General features: G+C 49.8%; 2 protein-coding genes across 4 annotated transcripts in view; one reads left to right on the top strand and one right to left on the bottom strand.

The window, feature by feature from the left end:
* The window catches only part of LOC138784166 (A-kinase anchor protein 8-like), a 94,594-nt gene that overhangs the window by 43,423 nt on the left and 25,846 nt on the right, over positions 1 to 25,325 (bottom strand). The gene's annotated exons all lie outside the window — the stretch shown is intronic.
* Positions 1 to 25,325, top strand: part of LOC138767732 (A-kinase anchor protein 8-like) — a 69,012-nt gene that overhangs the window by 35,459 nt on the left and 8,228 nt on the right. The window contains exons 1-3 of one of the 3 annotated variants that reach the window (XM_069945466.1): positions 14,591 to 14,732; positions 20,935 to 21,037; positions 23,882 to 24,149. In XM_069945466.1, coding sequence (XP_069801567.1) covers positions 14,690 to 14,732; positions 20,935 to 21,037; positions 23,882 to 24,149 — 414 coding nt within the window. In that variant the 5' untranslated portion in view covers positions 14,591 to 14,689. Of the gene's footprint in view, positions 1 to 14,590; positions 14,742 to 20,934; positions 21,038 to 23,881; positions 24,150 to 25,325 lie in introns of those variants that run through there. The other 2 variants (XM_069945456.1, XM_069945475.1) reach the window with 2 other exon arrangements.

Below are 25,325 nucleotides of genomic sequence, written 5' to 3'. Positions count from 1 at the left end.
GGCAACGTGGGGTGGTTACGGATAAACTGAAGTTCTTATAGGCAATCTGGGGTGGGTACCTGTAATCTGACATGGGCACCGCAATCTGGAGGGGGTCATTGGCAATTTGGGGTGGTCAGAGGCGACGTGTGGTGGTCAGAGGCGACGTGTGGTGGTCAGAGGCGACGTGTGGTGGTCAGAGGCGACGTGTGGTGGTCAGAGGCATCGTGGCGTGTTCAGAGGCATCGTGGCGTGGTCAGAGGCATCGTGGCGTGGGCAGAGGCATCGTGGCGTGGGCAGAGGCAACGCGCGGTGGTTACGTGCAATCTGGGGGGGTTACATGTAATCTGGCATGATTACGGGGAACCTGGGGGGTTATGTGCAACCTGGAAGGGTTACAGACAATCTGGGATTGTTACTGATAAACTGAAGTGCTTATAGGTAATCTGGGGTGGGTACATGTAATTTGGGGTGGTTACGGGCAATCTGGAGGGGGTCACTGGCAATTTGCGGTGGTTACGGGCAACGTGCGGTGGTTACGGGCAACGTGCGGTGGTTACTGGCAACGTGCGGTGGTTACGGGCAACGTGCGGTGGTTACGGGCAACGTGCGGTGGTTACGGGCAACGTGCGGTGGTTACGGGTAATCTGGGGAGGGGTTAGGGGTAATTTGGGAGTAAACTGCAATTATTACTATAATAAAAAGTGTGTGTTTTATTTTTTTGTATGTTTGTCACTTTTTGTACTTTATACATTCATTTTCACTGTATTACTATGATTACTGTGATATTTTCTATCTCAGTAATCATAGTTCAGTGACAGAAACCAAATTGGTCTCTGTCACTTTACATTTTCAGAGCTTGGCTGGTTGTGGAGCGCATGCGCACTTCATAACCAGCCAGGACGTCGAGGAGGAAGGAGCTCCGTGGGTTCCGGTGAGTATATGGGGAAGGGGGGGTGACTGGGGGACGGGGGTGACAGGGGGGGTGACAGGGGGGGTGGGGGGCGACTTGGGGGGTGGGGGGACATCACTTTTTATCCCCTGTCACCAATCATTTATGGTGACAGGGGATAAAAAGTGCCGGGAGCACATGGTACAAGCGATCAGCGGTATATAGTATATACCGCTGATCGCTTGTACCGGGACCCCACAGGGGGGGGCCCCGATGACTGCCCCATGCTCTCCGCTACCTCCGGTGGCGGAGAGCATGGGGCTTTCATTCATTTTAACTTTTTCATCGCTGTGAACCGACGTTAGTCGGTTCACAGCGATGGCGGCGGCCATCTTGGAAATGATGGCCGCCGGGGGAGGGGGGTTAGTTATTGGGGCACTAGGGGGGTCTGATCTGGGGTCTGATATACACTTATTTCATCTCCCCCCGCCGTAGATTCACGGCGGGGGGAGATGAAAGGCGGCGGCAGCACCGGTAATCCTCTTTACCGACGGCCGCCGCTATAACGTTAATAGCGGCGATCGTCGGTAAGGGGGGGGACCGGGACGGACCCCACACACTGCCCCAACCCCTCAGCTACCTCCGGTAGCCGGGGGGATGGGGTGGGGGCCGTCCCGGCCCCGCAGCCTTATTCTCTGCCATCGCCGTAAAAAGCTGATGGCAGCAGAATAAGGCCCATTAGTGACCGCCGTAGAAAGCCGTATCGGCGGTCACTAAGGGGTTAACAGATCATACTTACCTCCCTGTACTCCCACCTGCTTCTCTGGCTCCCAGCTCACTGACAGCCCGCTCATCCAATCAGTGGCTACGTGGGACTGTGCACTGATTGGCTGAGCAGGCTGTCAGTAAACCGGGTGCCAGAGAAGCAGGTGGGATATGTCCCCCTGGAGCCAGATACCTCCCCCCATGTAGTCAAGAGGCCTTCTTCTATGTAGCCAGATATCTCCCCCATGTAGTCAGATACCTCCGCCATGTGGTCAAGAGGCCTTCTTCTATGTAGCCAGATATCTCCCCTATGTAGCCAGATACCCCTTATATGTAGCAAGATATCTCCCCATGTAGCCGGATACCTCCTCATGTAGTCAGATACCTCCCCCCATGTAGCCAGATATCTCTCCTATGTAGCCAGATACCCCTTATATGCAGCAAGATATCTCCCCATGTAGCCAGATACCTCCTCCCCATGTAGCCAGATATCTCCCCTATGTAGCCAGATACCCCTTATACGTAGACAGATACCTCCCACCATGTAGTCAGATACCTCCCCCATGTAGCCAAATACTTCCTCCCATGTAGTCAGATACCTCCCCATGTAGCCAGATACCTCCCCCATGTAGTCACATACCTCTCCCCATGTAGTCACATACCTCCCCCATGTAGTCAGATACCTCCCCCATGTAGTCAGATACCTCTCTCCCATGTAGCCAGATACCTCTCCCCCATGTAGCCAGATACCTCTCCCCCATGTAGCCAGATATCTCCCCCATGTAGTCAGATATCTCCCCCATGTAGTCAGATATCTCCCCCATGTAGTCAGATATCTCCCCATGTAGTCAGACACCTCCCCCATGTAGCCAGATACCTCCCCCATGTAGTCAGATATCTCCTCATGTAGTCAGATACCTCCCCCTATGTAGTCAGATACCTCCCCCATCTAGCCAGATACCTCCCCATGTAGTCAGATATCTCCCCATGTAGTCAGATACCTCCCCCTATGTAGTCAGATACCTCCCCCATCTAGCCAGATACCTACCCCCTTGCAGCCAGACATCTCCCCATGTAGTTAATATACCTCCTTCTATAGCCAGATACCTCCCCATGTAGCCATATATCACTTTTCATTTTCCTCTCCATCTGGCCCAGACCACCATGATGATTTCTTGCAGCTACAATTTACCTCTTGCCAGAGAACCTGCCAAACATCTTAGGCGTCACAGTTTTCCTTTAACTTCCCTCCCTTTTTCCTACCTATAGGCTCCCATACAGTAATAATTTCGCTGTTTGGTGTAATGCGCTGTAAAGTGAGTAGGTGTGTGGGTTGTCCCCGTATTTAGGATCCCTCATTTAAAAATAATATTTCCTTCTATGACCCCCCCCATATAGTAATAATGCCTCCTGCCCTGTCCCCATAGTAACGCCCACCATTCTACTCCCTCCCCCTCCTGCCCCAACAAACAAAAAAAAAAAAATTCATACTCACGTTATTCGCCCATGGAGGGGATCTTCCTCTATTCTCCAGCCTCTGAGCCACAAGGAGATTAAGGGGAGAGTAAGGTCTGAGGGGGAAAAGAAGGAAAGAGGAGGATAGAGGAGGTGAAGAGGGAGAGGAAGAGAGAGAAGGTGAAGGGGGAGAGGAAGAGAGAGGAGGTGAAGAAGGGAGAGGAAGAGAGAGGAGGTGAAGGGGGGAGAGGAAGACAGGGGAGAGAGGAGGTGATGGGGGAGAGGAAGACAGGGAAGAGAGTAGGTGAAGAAGGGAGAGGAAGACAGGGGAGAGAGGAGGAAAGGAGGAGAGTGGTGATGGGGGTGAGAGAAGGTGATGAGTGATGAGGGGTGAGAGGAGGTGGTGGGGGTAGGGAGGATGTGGAGGGGGTACAGAGGAGATGATGGGGGTAGGGAGGAGATGATGGTGGTAGAGAGGAGGAGTCAACTATTAGCACACACCTGTTAGCATCATGTGATGTTTTTCTCCTCCCTTTTGGGGGGCGTATCCCTTGTAACATACTGGTCATATCCTCTTATAAAAGCTTGTAATATTCAGTATAAATTTGCCATGATGAAGGGACCAGTGTCCTGAAACGCGTCGGAGTGTTTTCTATTGTTATGTTTGGATTTTAAGAGGATTTCTAATAAAGACTTTACATTTTACTTGGAGCTGTGGACTTCCACAGCGTTCCTCTACGTAGAGAGGTGATGATGGGGGTAGAGAGGTGATGATGGGGGTAGAGAGGAGGTGGAGGGGGGAGAGAGGAGGTGGAGGGGGAGAGAGGAGGTGGAGGGGGGAGAGAGGTGATGATGGGCGTAGAGAGGTGATGATGGGGGTAGAGAGGAGGTGGAGGGGGGAGAGAGGTGATGATGGGGGTAGAGAGGAGGTGGAGGGGGTACAGAGGTGATGATCGGGTTAGAGAGGAGGTGGAGGGGGTACAGAGCTGATGATGGGGGAAGAGAGGTGATTATGGGGGTAGAGAGGAAGTGGAGGGGGGAGAGAGGTGATGATGGGGGTGGAGAGGTGATGATGGGGGTACAGAGGAGGTGGAGGGGAGAGAGAGGTGATGATGGGGGTACAGAGGTGATGATGGGGGTAGAGAGGAGGTGGAGGGGGAGAGAGAGGAGGTGGAGGGGGGAGAGAGGTGATGATGGGCGTAGAGAGGTGATGATGGGGGTAGAGAGGAGGTGGAGGGGGGAGAGAGGTGATGATGGGGGTAGAGAGGAGGGGGGAGAGAGGTGATGGGGGTACAGAGGTGATGATGGGCGTAGAGAGGTGATGATGGGGGTAGAGAGGAGGTGGAGGGGGGAGAGAGCTGATGATGGGGGTACAGAGGTGATGATGGGCATAGAGAGGTGATGATGGGGGTGGAGAGGAGGTGGAGGGGGGAGAGAGCTGATGATGGGGGTACAGAGGTGATGATGAGGGTAGAGAGGAGGTGGAGGGGGGAGAGAGCTGATGATGGGGGTACAGAGGTGATGATGGGCGTAGAGAGGTGATGATGGGGGTAGAGAGGAGGTGGAGGGGGGAGAGAGGTGATGATAGGGGTACAGAGGAGGTGGAGGGGGAGAGAGGTGATGATGGGGGTACAGAGGAGGTGGAGGGGGGAGAGAGGTGATGATGGGGGTACAGAGGAGGTGGAGGGGGGAGAGAGGTGATGATGGTGGTACAGAGGAGGTGAAGGGGGGGGGAGAGGTGATGATGGGGGTAGAGAGGAGGTGGAGGGGGGAGAGAGGTGATGATGGGGGTAGAGAGGAGGTGGAGGGGGAGAGAGGTGATGATGGGGGTAGAGAGGAGGTGGAGGGGGGAGAGAGGTGATGATGGGGTAGAGAAGAGGTGGAGGGGGGAGAGAGGTGATGATGGGGGTACAGAGGTGATGATGGGGGTAGAGAGGAGGTGGAGGGGGAGAGGGCTGATGATGGGGGTACAGAGGTGATGATGGCCGTAGAGAGGTGATGATGGGGGTAGAGAGGAGGTGGAGGGGGGAGAGAGCTGATGATGGGGGTACAGAGGTGATGGGGGTAGAGAGGAGGTGGAGGGGGGAGAGAGCTGATGATGGGGGTACAGAGGTGATGATGGGCGTAGAGAGGTGATGATGGGGGTAGAGAGGAGGTGGAGGGGGGAGAGAGCTGATGATGGGGGTAAAGAGGTGATGATGGGCGTAGAGAGGTGATGATGGGGGTAGAGAGGAGGTGGAGGGGGGAGAGAGGTGATGATGGGGGTAGAGAGGAGGTGGAGGGGGGAGAGAGGTGATGATGGGGGTAGAGAGGAGGTGGAGGGGGGAGAGAGGTGATAATAGGGGTAGAGAGGAGGTGGAGGGGGGAGAGAGGTGATGATGGGGGGATTCATCCCCAGGCTTCCGCATATCCTCCTGGAGCCCCCGGCTGGACGCTGCAACCCGATCCGGGAGCCGCGGGGGAAGAGCGTGAGGCTGCCTGGGGACGAATCCCGAACAGGCTGCCTGAGGTGACCCGGCGGAGAGGAGATGCGGCGGCAGGCTGTTGTCCACGCAGGCGGCCGGACCAGCAGGGCCTCAGAGACAGTGAGTTGAGAGGCTGCTGGTTTGTGACCTCGGACTTCATCCTTCCCCCAGCAGCCTCACCATGTCCTGTACCCCACAGAAAGCTGGTAAGGTTGCTGCTGGGGGAAGGATGTGAGACAAGCGGCGGGGATAGGTGCCGGGACACTGCTGGGTGATAGCAGTGTCCCGGCACCCAAAATATTTTCTCCCCCCACCTCCCGGCGTACCCCCTCAGCCTGCGGCGCGTACCTCCTGGGGTACGCGTACCGCAGGTTGAGAAACACTGATCTAGTCTACTTGTAAGTAGTTCAGGACATGGAGGCTGGAGACTAGCTGTATCCACTGCACACACACAGGAGAATCTGCTTTATATCTTTCCTCATTCCCTCAGAAGTCGCCCCAGGATCATGTAGGACATTAGGGAGAAGCTGCTGAGCCAGTGTGATAAATAACTCCCTAGTATCTGACCGGCCATTTATGAAAGAGCAGGAGTCCGAACTGATAAAATTCAGGAATCGGAGCTGGAGCTTACTGACTCCAAAGCCCTGGTTCTTACCTCTCTCTGGATAATCCATCGTAGGAGTTCATCCAAGATCCTGATGAAGACCTGTAAGCGTCTTGGCCATAGTCCATAAATCCAGGATTAGGGAAGTCAAAACCTTTATGGGGATGAAACAGATTTAAAGGAGAAGTCCGGCCAAAATAATTTTTTTATATGTTATTACTTATGGAAAGTTATACAATTTTCTAATGTACATTAATTATGGGAAATGCTCATATACTGCTATTTCCCTTAATTTAGTGTATCAGGAAGTGTTAGAATTCTCTCAGGTCCAGGGACGTCACGACGAATGGTGTAATTCCTATGGAGTGTCCAGCAGGGGGCGCTCTCTATATAGAAGTCAATGAGTACCATTGACTTCTATATATAGTGCGCCCCTGCTGGACACTCCATTGGAATTACAGTGTATGTAATGTAATGTTATGCACTGTACTTTTGTGACTTCATGAATACATTTATGGAATACTTTGGGGAGCGTGTCCTTGCTCCCCAAAGTATCCCATAAATGTATTCAATGAATACATTTGCTGGGCACCGAGCAGGGAGGGAGAGAGGTGCCATCTACCTCCCCCCTCCCTGCTCGGTGCTGGGAACATATACAAAGTACTACTCCCAAATTATCTGCAGATAATGGGGGAGTAGTACCTTTTGCTATCCCTATCACCGCCGCTCACACAGGGGCTGCTTTTCATGCCCCTGCCGCTCCCCCTCCTCCTCCCGGCCTTTAAACTTACGCTCCTCACTATCCCGCCGGCCTCTGACTCTCTCACGCCCGCCCGCCCGTCCGTTTGCCCGCTCGTACGCCCCGTTCCTCACACTATCTGACCGCCGCTCTCTGCTCTTGCATGCTGGCCGCGTCAGCCCGCCCCCACCCTGGCCGGGGACACCAGGAAGCGCCGTGCTCCCGGCCGGGGTGGGGGCGGGCATGCAAGAGCAGAGAGCGGCGGCCAGATAGTGTGAGGAACGGGGCGTGCGAACTGACGGGCGAGCAGGAGGGAGTCAGAGGCCGGCCGGTAAGTGAGGAGCGGCGCGGGCGGCGGGGAATCAGCGGCGCAATAGTAAGTTTGAAGCCAGGAGGAGGAGGAGGAGGGGCGGCAGGGGGCATGAAAAGCAGCCCCTGTGTGAGCGGCGGTGGCGGCAGAGCGGGCGGTGATAGGGATAGCAAAAGGTAAGAATCCGCTTCGCAGCAAAATCAGTAGCCCTCACCAACTCTGTTAGAAGGGCGCTCTGGCTAAAAAGCTGGGAAGGTGATAACCTCTCTAAAACTAAATTGTGTGCCATTCCCTTCAAAGGATCTCTAGTGTTCGGATCAGTTCTCGATTCCATCCTGGAGAAAGCTGCGGACAGGAAAAAGGATTTCCCTAAAGAGAAGACATCTAAAAGGTAAACAAAATTTTCGTCCCTATAAGCAGTAGACCACCACCTCTTATAGAGGAAAAGGGAAATCTGGGAGATGGAGCTATCCCAAGAGGGGCAGAGTGAGAGAGTTCATGCTCAATCCCAAACCCGCAGACAAAAAACAATGACTCGATCCCGGTAGGAGGGAGGCTCTCCCAATTTTTTCATCAGTGGGAGAATATAACATCAAATCCTTTCATATTGTCAACAATAGAGAAGGGTTACAAGATAGAGTTTTCAGACCTCCCTCCTCCAAAATTCTGCACAACCAATCTCGACTTATTAAACAACCGTCTGTGGCTAGGCATATCAGAACTTCTCTCGTTGGAGGCTGTTGTTCCAGTTCCCCTCTCCCAACAGGGTCTAGGCCATTACTCTCGGTTATTTCTGGTCCAGAAATCAAATGGAGCTTTCAGGACAATCATAAATCTCAAGCCTCTAAACCGAGTAATAGCCTACAAGAGGTTCAAAATGGAAACTCTAAAAACAGCAATTCCATTAATATCCAAGGGAGCTTGGCTAGCCACAATAGACTTGAAAGACGCTTACTTTCATATTCCCATCTACGAAAACCATCAAAAATACCTAAGATTCGCTCTGATACACAACAGTACCACTCATCACTTCCAATTCAAGGCACTCCCATTCGGAATAGCCTCTGCCCCCCGGATATTCACGAAAGTAATGGTAGAAGTGATAGCCTATCTCAGGTTAAAAGGTGTGATGATAGTTCCTTACCTAGACGACCTACTTATTGTTGCTCAATCCAAAGAACAACTGAATGCACACATTGCTTTGACCATTTCCTCTCTCCAAGATTTAGGCTGGATCGTGAACGTTCAAAAATCGGATCTGACCCCAGCCCACAAAAAGAAATTTCTGGGCATGATGCTAGACACGGAAAGACAGATGACCTTTCTTCCCCAGGACAAAGTGCAAGCTCTTCTGGACAAATTCAGGAGGTTTTCCAGAAAGACAACAACAACGGTCCGGGAGGCAATGTCCATTCTCGGCTCCATGACATCATGCATGTCGGCAGTACCGTGGTGCCAGAGTCACTCACGCGTTCTGCAAACTCAAATCCTAAAGACCTGGGACCGTCTTCAGTCGCACCTAGATGCAAAGATGCCTGTGTCAACACAGATAAAGCTGTCGATGAAGTGGTGGTTAAACGAAAAAAATCTAACAAAAGGTCTTCGCTGGTCCCCTCCTCAGACGGTAACCCTGACGACAGACGTCAGCCAATGGGGGTGGGGAGCACATGTTCAAGACCTATACCTTCAGGGACAATGGTCGGAAAGGACAAGCCGGTGCTCATCAAATCTAAGAGAACTGAAGGCAGTATACAAAGCACTAAAAGGTGCAGAACATCTCCTACACGGAAAGGATGTCAAGGTATACTCAGACAACGCGACTACAGTAGCGTTCATAAATCACCAAGGTGGGACACGTCACTCGCTCCTACAAAAAATGGCAGCAGAAATCTTCAGCTGGGCGGAAGTACACATTCAGTCATTGTCAGCAGTCCACCTAAAAGGGACAAACAACACAAAAGCAGACTTCTTGAGTCGAGAAAAGATGTTACCAGGAGAATGGAGTCTAAATCAACAAGAGTTCCTGAACCTAACAGAAAGATGGGGAACTCCGGAGGTGGACCTATTCGCCACAAAGAAAAACAAGAAGGTGGAAAAGTTTTACTCCCTAAACCCAAAAGACAATCCGGAGGCGGTGGATGCTCTAATCCAGCCATGGAATTTCCATCTAGCCTACGCGTTCCCTCCATTTCCCCTGTTAGGAAGAGCTCTACAAAAAATCCTAGTTGCTCATACTCATACTCATAGCTCCAGTATGGCCAAAAAGAAGTTGGTTTTGTCTCCTAAAAAAGCTGACAATAGAAGGTCCCCTCCTACTACCTCAAAGGGAAGATCTTCTCGTCCAGGGTCCGCTAAATCACCAAGGGATTCAGCAACTCCACTTAGCGGCCTGGCTACTGAAAAGTCCCTCCTAGCTCGCAGGGGCCTTTCGCCAAGAGTTATCGACACCATGCTAAGTAGCAAAAAAGATGTTACATCCTCTATTTACTTAAAATACTGGAAAAAATTCTGCGCATGGTGTGGCGACATTCCCCCTGATCCCTGTAAACCGGACATGCCGCAAATACTGGATTTCCTGCAACAAGGACTAGATAAAGGACTTTCGCTCAGTACACTTAAGGTCCAGGTGTCTGCGTTAGGTTGCTTCTTCGATTCACCAATTGCGGAGCACAGGTGGATTAAAAGATTTTTCAAAGCAGTTTCGAGATTAAAACCGAAAATCTCAAACCTTACTCCCCCCTGGGACTTAAACCTAGTCCTACAGGCTCTAACCCAAAAACCTTTTGAACCTATCCAGGAACTATCTACAAGATTTTTGACACTAAAGACCGTTTTTTTAGTTGCCATAACATCGGCGAAAAGAGTCTGCGAAATCCAGGCACTCTCCACGGAAGAACCGTACCTTACGGTTCTAGACGATAGAATTGTCCTCAAGCTGAACCTGTCTTTTCTTCCTAAGGTGGTTTCAAATTTCCACAGGTCACAAGATATCAACTTGCCGTCCTTTTGTGATCCTCCTAAAAACGATAAGGAAATTTGTTTCCATACCTTAGATGTTCGCAGGGCAGTTCTCACTTATCTTCAAAATACCAAAGCCTGGAGAACGGACGCTAATCTGTTTCTCCAATTTCAAGGCCCCAACAGGGGCAAGAAGGCTTCAAAGGCATCTATAGCAAGATGGATGAAATCGGCAATTGCGGAAGCCTATAAAGCTTTAAATAAGGAAGTACCAAAAGCCTTAAAAGCGCATTCTACTCGAGCTATGTCTGTCTCCTGGGTAGAGAAATCTGCAGCTTCACTTGAACAGATTTGCAGAGCGGCTACATGGTCATCCCCTCATACCTTCTATCGACACTACAAGCTGAACGTGGCCACGTCCCAAGATCTAGCGTTCGGACGGAAAGTGCTACAGGCTGTGGTCCCCCCCTAATTAGTGATCTGGTATGTCTCCAGGTGGTGCTGTCATGACTGGACGGTCTGAAAAGCGAGAATTATTACTCACCGATAATTCGTTTTTCATGAGTCCATCATGACAGCACCCGTTTATTACCCGCCCTTATAATTCTATTATTATACTTGTGTTAAGATATGCTATGTTGATAGTAATTGATAAACACTGAGGGCGAGATGGGGAGGGGCCCTTTGTAACCTCTCGTGCTTCCTGTTCCTATTAGGACTAATGGCATTCAATCTCCAGGTGGTGCTGTCATGATGGACTCATGAAAAACGAATTATCGGTAAGTAATAATTCTCGCTTTCATGCTTGAAAACCCTCTAATGTAACTGAATTAGAACAATTCTGCAAAGATGAGTGGGCCAAAATTCCTCCAGAACGCTGTCATTGCAAGTTATCGCAAGCGCTTGGTTGCAGTTGTTGCTGCTAAGGGTGGCCCAACCAGTTATTAGGTTTAGGGGGCAATCATTTTTTCACACAGGGCCATGATGGTTTAAATTTTTTTTCTCCTTTAATAATAATAAACACCTTCATTTACAAATTGCATTTTGTGTTTACTTGTGTTGTCCTCGACTATTGTTTAAAGTGACTGTACCACCAGGCCCAGGCAGAAGCACTGGAGGCAGGCCGACCCACCCTTAGTTGGAGGAAACCCTAGCGCCTCTATGATAAGGTTCCATTGATTCTAATGGAGTAAAGTCATGGAGGGGCTGGAGTTTCTTCCCACTAAGACAGGCATGTCCAAAGTCCGGCCCGCGGGCCATTTGCGGCCCGCGTTCCGAACTTTTACGGCCCCCCAGGTGTCCGGCAGCAACAGATGCCTTGTGCCACGCCACTCTAGTGCACAGAAAAGGAAAGCCGAAATCTCGCGATGTCCGAGATTTCGGCTTTTCTTTCCCGTGCACTAGAGCAGTGTTTTTCAACCAGTGTGCCGCGGGCGCCGTCCCCCTCACCTACTGGCCCGGACGTGCTCCTCCAATCAGGGGAGACCAGGAGCGTGGTGTGCCACGCACCACGCTCCCGGTCTCCCCTGATTGGAGGAGCACGTCCGGGCCAGTAGGTGAGGGGGACGGCGCCAGCGGCGAGCATCTCAAGGAAGGTGAGCAGGGATGGGGGAGAAACAGGAGAGAAGCAGGGGGGAGAGAAACATGGGGATGGGGGATAAGCAGGGGGGAGAGAAACATGGGGATGGGGGATAAGCAGGGGGGAGAGAAACATGGGGATGGGGGAGAAGCAGGGGGGAGAGAAACATGGGGATGGGGTAGAAGCAGGGGGGAGAGAAACATGGGGATGGGAGAGAAGCAGGGGGGAGAGAAACATGAGGATGGGGGAGAAGCAGGGGGGAGAGAAACATGGGGATGGGGGATAAGCAGGGGGGAGAGAAACATGGGGATGGGGGATAAGCAGGGGGGAGAGAAACATGAGGATGGGGGAGAAGCAGGGGGGAGAGAAACATGAGGATGGGGGAGAAACGGGGGAGAGAAACAGGGGGATGGGGGAGAAACAGGGGGGAGAGAAACATGGGGATGGGGGAGAAGCAGGGGGGAGAGAAACATGGGGATGGGGGAGAAGCAGGGGGGAGAGAAACATGGGGATGGGGAGAAGCAGGGGGGAGAGAAACATGAGGATGGGGGAGAAGCAGGGGGAGAGAAACATGGGGATGGGGGAGAAGCAGGGGGGAGAGAAACATGGGGATGGGGGAGAAGCAGGGGGGAGAGAAACATGGGGATGGGGAGAAACGGGAGAGAATCAGGGGGGAGAAAAACATGGGGATGGGGGAGAGAAACAGGGATATCCCTTTTGTGTTTATCGAAACAGGCCCAGGTTTCACACTGAGTGAGTATAAATACATTTAGAATCTATATTATTAACTATATGTATAATATGTACTGTTTTAGTGTCATTTTGTGCCATTTTGGTTGGTGGTGTGCCCCGGGATTTTTTAAGTATAAAAAGTGTGCCGTTTTCAATAACCTTTGTAAAAAAAAGTTTATTTGCATTCATTTTAATGGTCCAAAGAATGTCAAGCAAAATGGTCGGCCCCTGCACATGTTCACTTCATCAAATTTGGCACTCTTCGAAAAAAGTTTGGACATGCCTGCACTAAGAGATGGTAGGTCCGCCTCCAGTGCTTCAGCCTGGGCCTGGTGGTACAGTCACTTTAAATTGGCTTGATGTTCTGAAACACTTAAGTGTGACAAACATGCAAAAAAACAGGAAATGAGGAAGGGGGCAAACACTTTTTCACACCACTGTAGTTGCCTCGGCTACTCGACCACCTGGCATCATCTGCACGCCATTAAACTGCTCTCTCCAGAGTGCGTGGGACCATGTAACTGCAGGTACACTCTCTGGCTGAACACGTCGTCTCATCCGCCAGGAGCTGAGGACGTTTTTATATTGTTTTCGGGAAAAGATTCCGTAAAACATCCTGCTCACTGTAAGCTTAGGAGTCCTGTGGGCGGTCCTACAATGTGAGGGGAAACCAGGGGGGAAGGGGGGGCAGGATAAGGTGCCCTAACTACAATATGGGGGCAGGATAAGGTGCAGTAACTACAATATGGGGGCAGGATAAGGTGCAGTAACTACAATATGGGGGCAGGATAAGGTGCCCTAACTACAATATGGAGGCAGGATAAGGTGCCCTAACTACAATATGGGGGCAGGATAAGGTGCACTAACTACAATATGGGGCAGGATAAGGTGCACTAACTACAATATGGGGGCAGGATAAGGTGCAGTAACTACAATATGGGGGCAGGATAAGGTACAGTAACTACAATATGGGGGCAGGATAAGGTGCACTAACTACAATATGGGGGCAGGATAAGGTGCACTAACTACAATATGGGGGCAGGATAAGGTGCACTAACTACAATATGGAGGCAGGATAAGGTGCCCTAACTACAATATGGAGGCAGGATAAGGTGCACTAACTACAATATGGGGGCAGGATAAGGTGCAGTAACTACAATATGGGGGCAGGATAAGGTGCAGTAACTACAATATGGGGGCAGGATAAGGTGCACTAACTACAATATGGGGGCAAGATAAGGTGCAGTAACTACAATATGGGGGCAGGATAAGGTGCCCTAACTACAATATGGGGGCAGGATAAGGTGCACTAACTACAATATGGGGCAGGATAAGGTGCACTAACTACAATATGGGGGCAAGATAAGGTGCAGTAACTACAATATGGGGGCAGGATAAGGTGCCCTAACTACAATATGGGGGCAGGATAAGGTGCACTAACTACTATATGGAGGCAGAGTGGGGTGTAAGTACCAGGGGAGCACACAGGGGGCGCCTTACTACACTGTGGGGGCTGTGTTGCTGTTATTACAGGCAGTATAGGGATGGTACACAGCTGCTGCAGCTATAGGACTCCACTTACACCCAGGTTATACATCTGGCTGCTCTATTGTGCTGCAATTACTATTCCTACAAGGTTCAGTAATAGGAACTACAACTCCCAGCAGATGCTGAGACACTGCATCCTGGGAAGTGTAGTGTCACACAGCCGTCTGCACCGTTTATACCGGGAGCTCTTCCGTTCCCCGTATATCCGCTCCTTCCGTAGTTGTTGAGTCTCCGGAGTGCACTCTCCACATTCTCCACATTGTCCATGTCTCACCGATCTCCCTCCCACACACATGACGTTGGCTGGTGTCTGCAGCCAATCAAATGGCGGTATACGGTCATGTGCTCCAGACGCCGTATTTTCTGCTGTGGGAACGCAGCCTATGGGTTCGAACTTGTTCGAACCCATGAGGCTGCGTTCCCACAGTAGAATATACGGCGTCTGGAGCACATGACAGTCTACCCCATTTGATTGGCTGCAGAGTGATGTGGGCGGGCACTGCGAACTGGAAAAGGCGGGAGTATTGAGATTGTAGCCAATTATAACGGCGAATAATGAAGGACAAGTGACGGCGACCAATAAGCGCTTGAGGGGAGACACCAGCCAACGTCGCGTGGGGGGGACATACGTGGGACACGGATAATACACTCCGGAGACTCAACATGTACGGAAGGAGCGGATATACGGGGAACGGAAGATCTCCGGGTATAAACGGTGGGCGCGCATTGCAGACGGACGTGTGACACTACACTTCCCAGGATGCATTGTCTCAGCATCTGCTGGGAGTTGTAGTTCCTATTACTGAACCTTGTAGGAATAGTAATTGCAGCACAATAGAGCAGCCAGATGTATAACCTGGGTGTAAGCGGAGTCCTATAGCTGCAGCAGCTGTGTACCATCCCTATACTGCCTGTAATAACAGCAACACAGCCCCCACAGTGTAGTAAGGCGCCCCCTGTGTACTTACACCCCACTCTGCCCCCATATTGTAGTTAGTGCACCTTATCCTGCCCCCATATTGTAGTTAGTGCACCTTATCCTGCCCCCATATTGTAGTTAGTGCACCTTATCCTGCCCCCATATTGTAGTTACTGCACCTTATCCTGCCCCCATACTGTAGTTAGTGCACCTTATCCTGCCCCCATATTGTAGTTACTGCACCTTATCCTGCCCCCATATTGTAGTTAGTGCACCTTATCCTGCCCCCATATTGTAGTTACTGCACCTTATCCTGCCCCCATATTGTAGTTAGTGCACCTTATCCTGCCCCCATATTGTAGTTAGGGCACCTTATCCTGCCCCATATTGTAGTTAGTGCACCTTATCCTGCCCCATATTGTAGTTAGTGCACCTTATCCTGCCCCCATATTGTAGTTAGTGCACCTTATCCTGCCCCCATACTGTAGTTAGTGCACCTTATCCTGCCCCCATATTGTAGTTAGTGCACCTTATCCTGCCCCCATATTGTAGTTAGGGCACCTTATCCTGCCCCATATTGTAGTTAGTGCACCTTATCCTGCCCCCATATTGTAGTTACTGCACCTTATCCTGCCCCCATACTGTAGTTAGTGCACCTTATCCTGCCCCCATATTGTAGTTAGTGCACCTTATCCTGCCCCCATATTGTAGTTAGGGCACCTTATCCTGCCCCATATTGTAGTTAGTGCACCTTATCCTGCCCCATATTGTAGTTAGTGCACCTTATCCTGCCCCTATATTGTAGTTAGTGCACCTTATCCTGCCCCCATACTGTAGTTACTGCACCTTATCCTGCCCCCATACTGTAGTTAGTGCACCTTATCCTGCCTCCATATTGTAGTTAGTGCACCTTATCCTGCCTCCATATTGTAGTTAGTGCACCTTATCCTGCCCCCATATTGTAGTTAGTGCACCTTATCCTGCCCCCATACTGTAGTTAGTGCACCTTATCCTGCCTCCATATTGTAGTTAGTGCACCTTATCCTGCCCCCATATTGTAGTTAGTGCACCTTATCCTGCCCCCATACTGTAGTTAGTGCACCTTATCCTGCCCCCATATTGTAGTTAGTGCACCTTATCCTGCCCCCATATTGTAGTTAGTGCACCTTATTCTGCCCCCATAATGTAGTTAGTGCACCTTATCCTGCCCCCATATTGTAGTTAGTGCACCTTATCCTGCTCCCCCCCCCTGGTTTCCCCTCACTATGTAGGGCCGCCCACTGGACTCCTAAGCTTACAGTGAGCAGGATGTTTTACTGAATCTTTTCCCGAAAACAATATAAACCGTCCTCAGCTCTTGGCAGATGAGACGACGTGTTCAGCCAGAGAAAGTACAGACCAGTGTAGAGACTTGTAGATGACGCTGGGTGGCCGAGGCAACTATATAGCGTCCACTAGCTTCTGTGCTCCCCCTCTATTCTAGCTATTAGAAATTACGCTGTTGTTATGCGGTTACCTAGGCGACATGACTACCTTCCATACGTTCAGCAACGCCTCATTGACACTTGAGCTCTAAGCATGATATAAACCGGACAGATTTCCTTTAAAGTGACTGTACCACCAGGCCCAGGCTGAAGCACTGGAGGCGGATCAACCCATCCCCAGTGGGAAGAAACTCCAGCCCCTCCATGACGTGACTCCATTAGAATCAATGGAACCCTATCATAGAGTGGCTAGGGTTTCCTCCCACTAAGGGTGGGTCGGCCCACCTCCAGTGCTTCAGCCTGGGCCTGGTGGTACAGTCACTTTAAGGAGGGAGCCAGTTTTCATTTTTGCGCTTTCGTTTTTTTCCTCCTCGTGTTTTAAAGGCCACGGCGCTTGCATATTATCCCCTACAGACCCACATGAGCCCTAATTTTTTGTGACACCAATTATACTTTGCAAATACAGACTTAGTTTTTCTATAAAATATGCTGCAAAACCGCGGATCCCCTCCGCGATCGCATGAGAGGTCTCCCCCCCCCCCCCCCCCCCCCCCCCACTAGACATCAGGAAGAGGGTCACAGATACTATTTAAAAGTAGCTGTGAGCTTTGAAAGCTGCATTTAAATAGTTAATTAGCCGGGAGCGGCGTTCGGCTGCGCCGGCTAGTACCCGTGGTCCCCAGCTGCACATAGCAACTGGGGACCACGGGCTGCAGAGAGGGCTTACGCCAGGAGCCCTCTCTGTTTACCCTTAACGGCTGCATGACGAGTATACTCGTCATGCGTCGCTAAGGGTCACTGCGCGCTGACAGGCAGAAAGCGGTGACTAGTCACAGGTGGCTCCCCGCCCACATGACTGGTTGCCGCCCATGATGCTTGGGCAGCCAAGTCTTTGGCTTTCTTGTCCAGGCATGATGGGAATTGTAGTTTTGCAACAGCTTGAAGGCCTCAGGTTCCCAATCAATGCTTTTACCCCTTACTAGGGCATGATGGACATGGGGCCTGTTCCCATTACAGTCATGGCCAAAAGTTTTTAGAATGATACAAATATACATTTTTACAAAGTCTACTGCTTCAGTTCTTAATATGGCAATTTGCATATACTCCAGAATGTTATAAAGGGTGACCAGCTTAACAGCAATTACTTGCAAAGTCAATATTTGCCTAGAAAATGAACTTTATCCCCCAAAACACATTTCAGCATCATTGCAGCCCTGCCTTAAAAGGACCAGCTAACATCATTTCACTGATTGCTCCATTAACACAGATGTGGGTGTTGATGAGGACAGGGCTAGAGATCAATCTGTCATGATTAAAGGGGTAGTGCGGCGCTAAACAATTATTCACTAAATAACACACAAAGTTATACAACTTTGTAATGTATGTTATGTTAGTGAATTGCCCTCTTCCCCGTGTTCCCTCCCACCCACGCTAGACCCGGAAGTGTAGTGCTCTATACTCACCCGATTCGTGTCGACCCCGTCCGCCATCTTGTGACAATTATGTCATCTTTGAGAGGCCAGCCGAACCGCTCCGACCATCCTTCATGCCGGCCCCCCCTCTGTGGCGTCATCAGCTGCTCAGCCGCGATTGGCTGAGCACAGTTATGCTCAGCCAATTGCGGCTCAGCAGCTGATGACGCGGCAGAGGGGGTCGGCACGAGGGACGGTCTGAGCGGTTCGGTTTATCCCGCGAATCAGGTGAGTATAGTGCACTACACTTCGGGGGTGGGGGGGACACTGGGAAGGGGGCCATTCACTAACATAACATACATTATAAAGTTGTATAACTTTGTAATGTGTGTTATTTAGTGAATAATTGTTTAGCGCCGCACTATGCCTTTAAGTAAGAATGACACCACTGGACACTTAAAAAGGAGGCTGGTGCTTGGCATCATTGTTTCTCTTTTGTTAACCATGGTTATCGCTAAAGAAACATGTGCAGTCATCATTGCACTGCACAAAAATGGCCTAATGAGGAAGAGTATCGCAACTAGAAAGATTGCACCTCAGTCAACAATCTATCGCATCATCAAGAACTTCAAGGAGAGAGGTTCCATTGTTGCCAAAAAGGCTCCATGGCGCTCAAGAAAGACCAGCAAGCGCCAGGACCGTCTCTTAAAAAAGTGTTTCAGCTGCTGGTAGCCCGATCCCACAGCTTGCTCAGGAATGGCAGCAGGCAGGTGTGAGTGCATCTGCACGCACTGTGAGGCGGAGACTCTTGGAGCAAGGCCTGGCCTCAAGGAGGGCAGCAAAGAAGCCACTTCTTTTCAGAAAAAACATCAGGCACAGACTGATATTCTGCAAAAGGTCCAGGGAGTGGACTGCTGAGGACTGGGGTAAAGTCATTTTCTCTGATGAATCCCCTTTCCAATTGTTTGGGACATCTGGAAAACAGCTTATTCGGAGAAGACGAGGTGAGCGCTACCACCAGTCTTGTCTCATGCCAACTGTAAAGCATCCTGAAACCATTCATGTGTGGGGTTGCTTCTCAGCCAAGGGAATCGGCTCTCTCACAGTCTTGCCTAAAAACACAGCCATAAATAAAGAATGGTACCAGAATGTCCTCCAAGAGCAACTTCTCCCAACCGTCCAAGAGCAGTTTGGCGATCAACAATGCCTTTTCCAGCATGATGGAGCACCTTGCCATAAAGCAAAGGTGATGACTAAATGGCTCAGGGAACACAACATAGAGATTTTGAGTACATGGCCTGGAAACTCCCCAGATCCTAATCCCATTGAGAACTTGTGGTCAGTCATCGAGACGGGACAAACAAAAACCAACAAATTCTGACAAAATGCAAGCATTGATTGTGCAAGAATGGACGGCTATCAGTCAGGATTCGGTCCAGAAGTTGATTGAGAGCAGCCAGGGAGAATTGCAGAGGTCCTGAAGAAGAAGGGTCAACACTGCAAATATTGATTGTTACTCATAATATGATTGCAATTATATTTCTGTATGTGATAAAAACATCTGACAAACACACATAAAAACCAGAGGGCAGCAGATCATGTGAAAATATAATATGTGTCATTCTCAAAACTTTTGGCCATGGCTGTACATTGGATTATTGTGTTGAAATATCCGCTATTTTGCTTTTCCCACACAGATTCATGACCAGATCCATAGATCTTGAATGGGGCCAATCACTGTTCCGCCTAGACCAGTGTTTCTCAACTCCAGTCCTCAAGACCCACCAACCGGTCATGTTTTGTGGATATCCCATACAACGAACAGCTGTGGCAGTTACAGGTGCACTGACCAGGGCTGTGGAGTCGGTAAGCCGCAGTTCCGACTCCTGAATCTTATCAGGACCGACTCCAACTCCGACTCCTGAATTTTATCAGCACCGACTCCCGACTCCAACTCCTGCTCCTTCATAAATGGCCGGTCATATACCAGGGGAGTTATCTATCACAGTGTCTCAGCAGCTTCTCCCTAATGTCCCACATGATCCTGGGGCGACTTTTGAGTGAATAAAGGAATACTGTATATAAAGCAGCTTCTCCTGTGTGCAGTGGATGCAGCCAGTCTCCAGCCTCCATATCCTGAACTACTCACAACTAGACTAGATGGAGCAGGTGGTCTTTTCCTGCTGACAGTCTTCTATGTTTCTAACTAAATATTCTCCATACACAAAGAAACACTGCTAACAATGCCAGATACCTGTGATATAGAGGGGTCACACATAGTGATGTTGAGGGGTCACACATAGTGATGTTGAGGGGCACGCAATAGCACACACACACAGCCTGCTACAGCCATAGCATACACACACAGCCGTCTGCAGCCATAGCGCGCGCGCACACACACACACACACACACACACACACACTCATACACACAGCCTTCTGCAGCCAGAGCATACACACAGCCTGCTGCAGCCATAGCGCACACACACACACAGCTGCAGCCATAGAACACTGAAGAAAAACACACAATCTTCTCCCAGAGAGAAAACACCACAGGACAGAGGTTATAGCTACACTACTTATGTCTTCACCTCCTCCTCTATATTACACCGGATATCTTCATATTACGCTGCTGCTCATATACAATCATCTAGCGTCCAGGAAGAGAACAGCACAGATCCCCCCCCCACACACACAATGGACTCTTCCAGCTCAGAAACAATAGTTCAGTGACCTATTAGAATGTTGCTCATAAAATATATTGATGAGCAAAACTTATAAAATTTATATCAAAATGAAATTCAAAATTTTTTTAAAGATTTTTTTTTTAAAGCTGGAGTCAGAGTCGGTACATTTTTTCCGACTCCAGCCAAAACTAGCTTTGACTCCACGACTTCGACTCCACAGCCCTGGCACTGACTATAGTTATATCACCTGTGAAATCCTCAAAACATGACCTGTTGGTGGGTCTTGAGGACTGGAGTTGAGAAACACTGGTCTAGACTTGAACTTTTTTTTTTTTTTTTACCCTCATGACAAAAGACGATGATTTAAGGAGTTGCACTTACTCAAATCTGTTTCATCCCCATAAAGGTTTTGACTTCCCTAATCCTGGATTTATGGACTATGGCCGAGACGCTTACATGTCTTCATCAGGATCTTGGATGAACTCCTACGATGGTTTATCCAGAGAGAGGTAAGAACTATAACCGGAGCCACCGCCCATAGCAATTTATCAGTCTACAGCTTTTATTTTTTAGACAGTTTTTTTTTTTTTAAATGAAATCTCCATCCTATGTAGTCCCTGTTCCAATCTCATGATTTCGCAACTATTCATAATTTATAGGCCTTACTATACCCCCGCGAATATAGCAAAGATTAAAGTGAGGAGTCTAGACATGTGCACGAGGTGTCAGGATGAGAGAGGAGACTTAGTGCATATGTTGTGGAGATGCCCAAAGCTTTTCAGATATTGGAAGGGAATAGTGGCCAAATTAGAGAAAGTTACAAAAATTAAAATACACCTGGAACCGCTAATTTGCATACTTGGGGACCTTACAGGGGTGGATTGTTCTCCACACCTAAGGTCTATGCTTGCTAAAACACTATTTATGGGACGTAACTGTATCTTGAGCTATTGGATTCAATCCAGGCCCCCAGATATAAAGGAATGGGAAAGGGGTATAAAAAAATGATTACGATGGAGTATTTACGAGCTAAAAAATGTAATAATATCTTGTAATTTAAAAAGACATGGGCGCTTTGGCCAATGGGACAGTGTTTGTTACAGTCTGTTGGTGAGGGGGGAGAGTTGGAGAGAGCTGGTTTTGGTTTTTTTGTTTTTTTTTCTGGGGGAGGGGGAGAAGGAGGGCTTGCTTGGGAATGGATAAATAGTTAGGTGCTTGAGAGTTGGGAGAGGTGGGACAGGTAGGAGGGGCTATGATTAGAGATGAGCGAACCGGGTTCGGGTTCAAGTCCATCCGAACCCGAACGTTCGGCATTTGATTAGCAGGGGCTGCTGAACTTGGATAAAGCTCTAAGGTTGTCTGGAAAACATGGATACAGCCAATGACTATATCCATGTTTTCCACATAGCCTTAGGGCTTTATCCAACTTCAGCAGCCACCGCTAATCACATGCCGAACGATCGGGTTCGGATGGACTCGAGCATACTCAAGGTTATCTCATCTCTAGTTATGATAGAAGAAAGGCATTGGCATCATTGCAACATGTGGTATTTTGGAAGATTCTGAATCATATATACAAGCGGTGATCTGGATAACTATTGCAGAGCTTAATATAGATTTGATTTGTGAATAAGGGTCTTTTTTCCCTGGCGCCATATAATTGAATAGGAGTGGATAGGCGATTGGTTCTTTCTACTTTGTTTTTTCATTAGTTTTTTTTTTCTTAGGGGGGGGATTCCGTGCCGTCCGGCCTGTGCAATGGGTGGCCGACCAGTGGGCCCAGTTATATTGCGTCATGGGTGATATGGAAGGGATAATATGGATAAAAAAACACAGTATATCTTGATACAATTTAATAGATTGCTCTGCTATTAGGCTATATTAACTAACTTTATAGTAGCATTGAACCAGGAGTGAGTGTGGACTGACCTGATACGAATGGTGGTACTGATCGATCATAATATATGGTTGTAAAGGCCATCAGGAGCTTCGGGCTTAGGCCCCGTTCCCACTGAGCAAAGCTAGTGGAATTCCGCGACGGAATTGTCCGCCGCGGAATGCCGTTAGCCTCCCGCTCATAATGGGAGTCTATGGGAGGCGCGCGCTGCTGCTCTGTACGCGCTGAAGAATGAACATGTTCATTCTTCAGCGCGGACAGGGCAGGAGCGCGCGCCTCCCATAAAGTCCCATTATGAGCGGGAGGCTAACGGCATTCCGCGGCGGACAATTCCGTCGCGGAATTCCGCTACCTTTGCTCAGTGGGAACGGAGCCTTAGTGTGAGTGTGTCTCAGGATATGGGGACACTCGCTTTAGTGTACATGTGAGTAGCTAAAGTGGACTCAATGGCCTGAAATGTTTCTTAGTTGAAGCAGGCAGACCTGTAGTACCGCTTATAAATTATTTTTTTCTTGTATGAATGGTCTGGTTCAGCTTAGAGCCTTGTGATAGAGACAATTGAATTAATATTAAGGGCAATGTTCATTAACATTGTGACTGAGCCTGGCGGTCTGTTGCCCGGAGGGCGGGCGGGACAGTACAGAGTCATAAGTGGATAGGAATTAGGGGCAGTGTGGAAGTAAGGGTTCGAGAGTGGACAGATTGGTTAATGGCGAGGTATCTCACATTGGCGTGGGGGGCAAGACCTCTATGTAATGAAGTCTGGAAAGTACAATTGTGATTATTGATGTACTGATGGCCGATGTCCCTACCAATGTTCGAGACTTTAGGTTTCACCTTTTTTTATATTTATTCTGGTTTTGTGTATAAAATAAAAAGTAAATTAGAAAAAAAAGAGAGCTCCATCCTGTTTGGTTGCTATGGGCAACTGCAGAACTTTTGGTAAGGGTCCCACAGTCATAATAAGTCTATGGGTTGGGCTGTTGGACAGCTGTTGCCCTCAGTTATGTCCACATAATAGAATTCTCCAATGTGGTCATTCAGTTCCACTGCAGTCCCCTAGTCTGTCCTGGAAGTATTGTTAGATGGTCTCAACGGTGTATGCAAGCAAGGGGGATTGTGGGAATATGTGTGTAGCGTGTAGCGTCACATGGCACACCGAATGGCCAGTTCAGAGAGAAGCAGAGATGAGGGAATCCACAGTAACATTCACGGATCCTGAATACAATGAATCGGACATTGCTTTATTTAGTCCTATAATAAACTACAATACTTGTATATTGCCCTGTACATGTGGCTGTGCTAGGATGGGATGGGGTCATTGTGTTCTTCTAAGGATTAGGGGTGGACATCTTCTGTAGTAATACTCATCAGGGATGCATGGATGATAATATCTGCTAGTTGCTATTACAGGTTCATAGAAAACACAGAATATTATTTTTTCTTTCTCCTGCAGTTACTATGACCGACCAGAAGGGGGCAGATTCGGCTATTCTGGGCCACAGGGAGGATACGAAAGACGACCGGAGCAGCAGCCACCTCATCGAGGACAGGCGGGATGGAGGGGGCGGGGGCGGGGAGGGAGGTTTAGGTCCACTCCATCAAGATTTCGTCATTCAATGTCTGAGCAAGAACTGTACCCAGAGCTCAACACCTTTTCTAATCTGGAGGAATTCACTAAAGATTTCCACTTTGGTGGCGGGATCAAGTGGTATAGAGAGAGGGTAAGAAAACTGTCGGTGACTAATCTGTACTGACTGCACACCATGGGCAGATTATAATGCAGTCGGCTCGAGAGGCCACCCCAGGCTCCTGGGGGGCCATGTCCGTACAAACCGCCTCAAATCTGATCTTACTGCAGCTGTACATCACTCAGGGGCCCACCGGAGCCTCTTCTGTTGGGCCCCTGAGTGATGTGCAGCTGCAGGGCCATCCCCGGAGTCCAGGACACTTGAGCGCACTATTCAATTGATGCTGACAGGCGTCTGGGACTCCCGGCCCAGGTAGCATCTATAACTCTTACTGCCTGTGCTGGAAGAGGAGGAGCGTGTGGGAGATGAGGGTTTTTTTTCTTCCTATTTAACTACTTTAGGGGAGCTGCACACGGGGCCGTGGACTAAAGGGGTGACTACACGGGGGCGTGGACTAAGGGGGTGACTACAAAGAATCATGGACTAAGGGGGTGACTACACGGGCCGTGGACTAAGGGGGTGACTACACCGGGCCGTGGACTAAGGGGGTGACTACACGGGGCCGTGGACTAAGGGGGTGACTACAGGGGGCCGTGGACTAAGGGGGTGACTACAGGGGGCCGTGGACTAAGGGAGTGACTACATCGGGCCGTGGACTAAGGGGGTTAATACACAGAATCATGGACTAAGGGGGTGACTACACGGGGCTGTGGACTAAGGGGGTGACTACACAGAATCATGGACTAAGGGGGTGACTACAAAGGGGGCCATGGACTAAGGGGTGACTACAAGGGGGCCATGGACTAAGGGGGTGACTACACAGGGGGACATGGACTAAGGGGGTGACTACACAGGGGGCCATGGACTAAGGGGGTGACTACACATGGGGCCGTGGACTAAGCGGGTGACTACACAGGGGGCCATGGACTAAGCGGGTGACTACACAGGGGGCCATGGACTAAGCGGGTGACTACACAGGGGGCCGTGGACTAAGCGGGTGACTACACAGGGGGCCGTGGACTAAGCGGGTGACTACACAGGGGGCCGTGGACTAAGCGGGTGACTACACAGGGGGCCGTGGACTAAGCGGGTGACTACACAGGGGGCCGTGGACTAAGCGGGTGACTACACAGGGGGCCATGGACTAAGGGGGTGACTACACAGGGGGCCATGGACTTAATGGGGTGACTACACAGGGGGCCAAGGATT

The sequence above is a fragment of the Dendropsophus ebraccatus genome, chromosome 1 (assembly GCF_027789765.1).
Source record: "Dendropsophus ebraccatus isolate aDenEbr1 chromosome 1, aDenEbr1.pat, whole genome shotgun sequence".
Taxonomy (NCBI): Eukaryota; Metazoa; Chordata; class Amphibia; order Anura; family Hylidae; genus Dendropsophus; species Dendropsophus ebraccatus.
This window is presented reverse-complemented; position numbering and strand designations above follow the sequence as displayed.